The sequence below is a fragment of the Chrysochloris asiatica genome, unplaced genomic scaffold (assembly GCF_000296735.1).
Source record: "Chrysochloris asiatica unplaced genomic scaffold, ChrAsi1.0 scaffold00024, whole genome shotgun sequence".
Taxonomy (NCBI): Eukaryota; Metazoa; Chordata; class Mammalia; order Afrosoricida; family Chrysochloridae; genus Chrysochloris; species Chrysochloris asiatica.
The window spans coordinates 16,108,651-16,110,970 of NW_006408542.1; the positions used below are offsets into that span (position 1 = coordinate 16,108,651).

The 2,320-nt window shown below is 40.1% G+C and overlaps 2 protein-coding genes across 2 annotated transcripts in view; one reads left to right on the forward strand and one right to left on the reverse strand.

Moving 5' to 3' along the window:
* The window catches only part of CAMKMT (calmodulin-lysine N-methyltransferase), a 604,620-nt gene that overhangs the window by 187,449 nt on the left and 414,851 nt on the right, over nt 1-2,320 (forward strand). The gene's annotated exons all lie outside the window — the stretch shown is intronic.
* Nucleotides 1,714-2,066, reverse strand: LOC102817070 (nucleoside diphosphate kinase B-like). The gene is made up of 2 exons (XM_006839412.1): nt 1,848-2,066; nt 1,714-1,734 (listed from the first exon to the last, which is right to left on the reverse strand). The coding sequence occupies exons 1-2, from the start codon at nt 2,064-2,066 to the stop codon at nt 1,714-1,716; spliced, it is 240 nt and encodes a 79-aa protein (XP_006839475.1).

Genomic DNA, 2,320 nt, shown 5'->3' on the forward strand with positions numbered 1-2,320 from the left:
TCCAGATAACCATTATTCACTGTTGTGAATAACAAGAGACCTATCGGATTTCATTGCATCAGCGCCACCTAGACAGATTGAATACTACTCACTGGAGATGCATATAAGGTTTTTGAAAAAATACCATGGTTTGGCTCACCTTAGCCCTCAAACTGACATCTTTGTTCTTGAGTACTTTAAAGAGGTGTTGTGCAGCAGATTCACCTAATACAGCACATCATTTGCTTTATTGATTGTTTCTTCCATAAGTGTTGGTGGTTGATGTGAGCAAAATGAAGTCTTGGATAACTTCAATCTTTTCTTCATTTATCTTGATGCTATTTATTGGTCTAGTTGTGAGGATTTTTGTTTTCTTTACTTGAGGTGCAGCCCATACTGAAGGCTGTAGTCTTTGATCTTCATCAGCAAGTATTTTAAGTCCTCTTCATTGTATCATCTGCATATTGCAGGTTGTTAATGAGTCTTCCTCCAACCTTGGTGCCACATTTCTTTTCATATAATTCAGCTCCTTGAATTATTTCCTCAGCATACAGATTGAATAAATATAGTGAAAAAAAATACAACTTTGGTGCACTCTTTTCTTAATTTAAAACCATTCAGTGTCCCCTTTCTTTTCGAATGACTGCCTCTTGATCTATGTACAGGATCCTTATAAGCACAATTAAGTGTTCTGGAACAATTTTCTCCATATGCTGTCCATAGCTTGTCATGATTCACATAATTAAAAGTCTTTACAGAGTCAATAAAGCATAGATAAGCATCTTTGTGGTATTCTCTGCTTTCAGCTAAGATCCATCTTACATCAGCAATGATATCCTTTGTTCTATGTCCCCATATGAATCTGGCCTGAACCTCTGGCTACTCCCTGTCAACATACTCCTGCAGCTATTTTTGAGAAATATCTTTAGCAAAATTTTACTTGTATAATAATATAATAATAATGATACTGTGTGATGATTTCTGCATTCTGTTGGGTCATCTCTTCTTGGAATGGGTACAAAAATGGATCTCTTGTAATCAGTTGGCCAGGTAGCTGTCTTCCAATTTTCTTGTCATAGATAAGTGAGTTCCTCCAGTGCTACGTCATTTTGTTGAAAGATTTCAATTTGTATTCCACCAAATCCCGGAAACTTGTTCTTTGCCAATGCCTTTAGTGCACGTTGGACTTTTTCTTTCAGTATCATTGGCTCTTGACCATAGTCCACCAGTTGAAATGGTTGAACATCGATCATTTCTTTTTGGTGCAGTAACTCTATTTCTTTCATCTTCTGTTGATATTTTGCCCATGGAATCCTTCAATATTTCAAGTTGAGGCTTGGCTTTTTTCTTCGGTTCTTCCAGCTTGAGAAATGCTGAGCATGTTCTTCCCTTTTGGTTTTCTAACTTTGCACATTTCATTATAATATTTGACTTTGTCTTCTCGAGCTGCCCTGGGAAATTTCCTGTTACAGCTCTTTCATTTGCTCCCTCCCCCACTGCACCCCACCCCCACCCCCCAGTTTCCAAAGGCTTTATTGGTAAATGTGCTTTCAGAAAGGATCCTCAGTATCCCATCACTTCCAAATCTGTGGAATGAAGAACTGTGTCAAAGGCTGAGGGGTTACTGTTTTGTTCACTCTTATTCATAGATTCAGTCATGGCCACAAAACTTGTAATCAACCAAATCCCCTGGCTTAAATCAGAAACTGATTTCTTTTAGCACTTTTTACTGAATCACTGCCATGAATGATGTTCCTGCCAACCTGAATACAGAAATATCCACGAATGGTGCCTGGCTTAGAATCCACTGGGTTAGTCTCCCCAAGCATCACTCAACTTGTCTTCACCACGTTCAGCCCCTCCCAGACCATGGCCACAACCAGTCCTGAGTTCATGTACTTCACCAGTCTCAGGCAGTCCTTCAGGTCAATATAATGTTGCTTTGTGTGCTCCTCATAGGCCTTCATGAATTTCATAGCCACAAGGCGGAATCCCTTCTGCTCAAAGTGCTTGATGATGTCACCCACCAGGTCGTGCTGCATGCCTTCCATCTTGATGGCGATGAAGGTGCGTTCTGTGTTGGCCATGGTCCTGAGAACTGGCAGGGGAGCAGCGGATATGTGTGCTGCTGCCAGTGCAGAGACATGCAGCTACCACCAGAGCCCGCAGCAGTGCTCTATCCTGGAGAGCAAGTTTCAGAGTCTCTCCTGACATCCATTTTGATCTTTTCCTTCTTTCTTGTCTTTTTTTTTCTTTTTTTTTAATTTAAGGTTTTTATTGTGGATTGAGTGAAAGTTTACAGGGCACATCATCAGTTTCACATTCAACAATTCATATAACT

What these genes read in the sequence shown, in the direction of transcription:
- LOC102817070 (XM_006839412.1), bottom strand. Translation starts at nt 2,066, where the DNA reads ATGGCCAACACAGAACGCACCTTCATCGCCATCAAGATGGAAGGCATG. An exon ending in CAGGACTGGTTGTGGCCATG is followed by an intron (nt 1,735 to 1,847) that starts GTCTGGGAGGGG and finishes TCAGGTTGGCAG; the next exon opens with GAACATCATTCATGGCAGTG.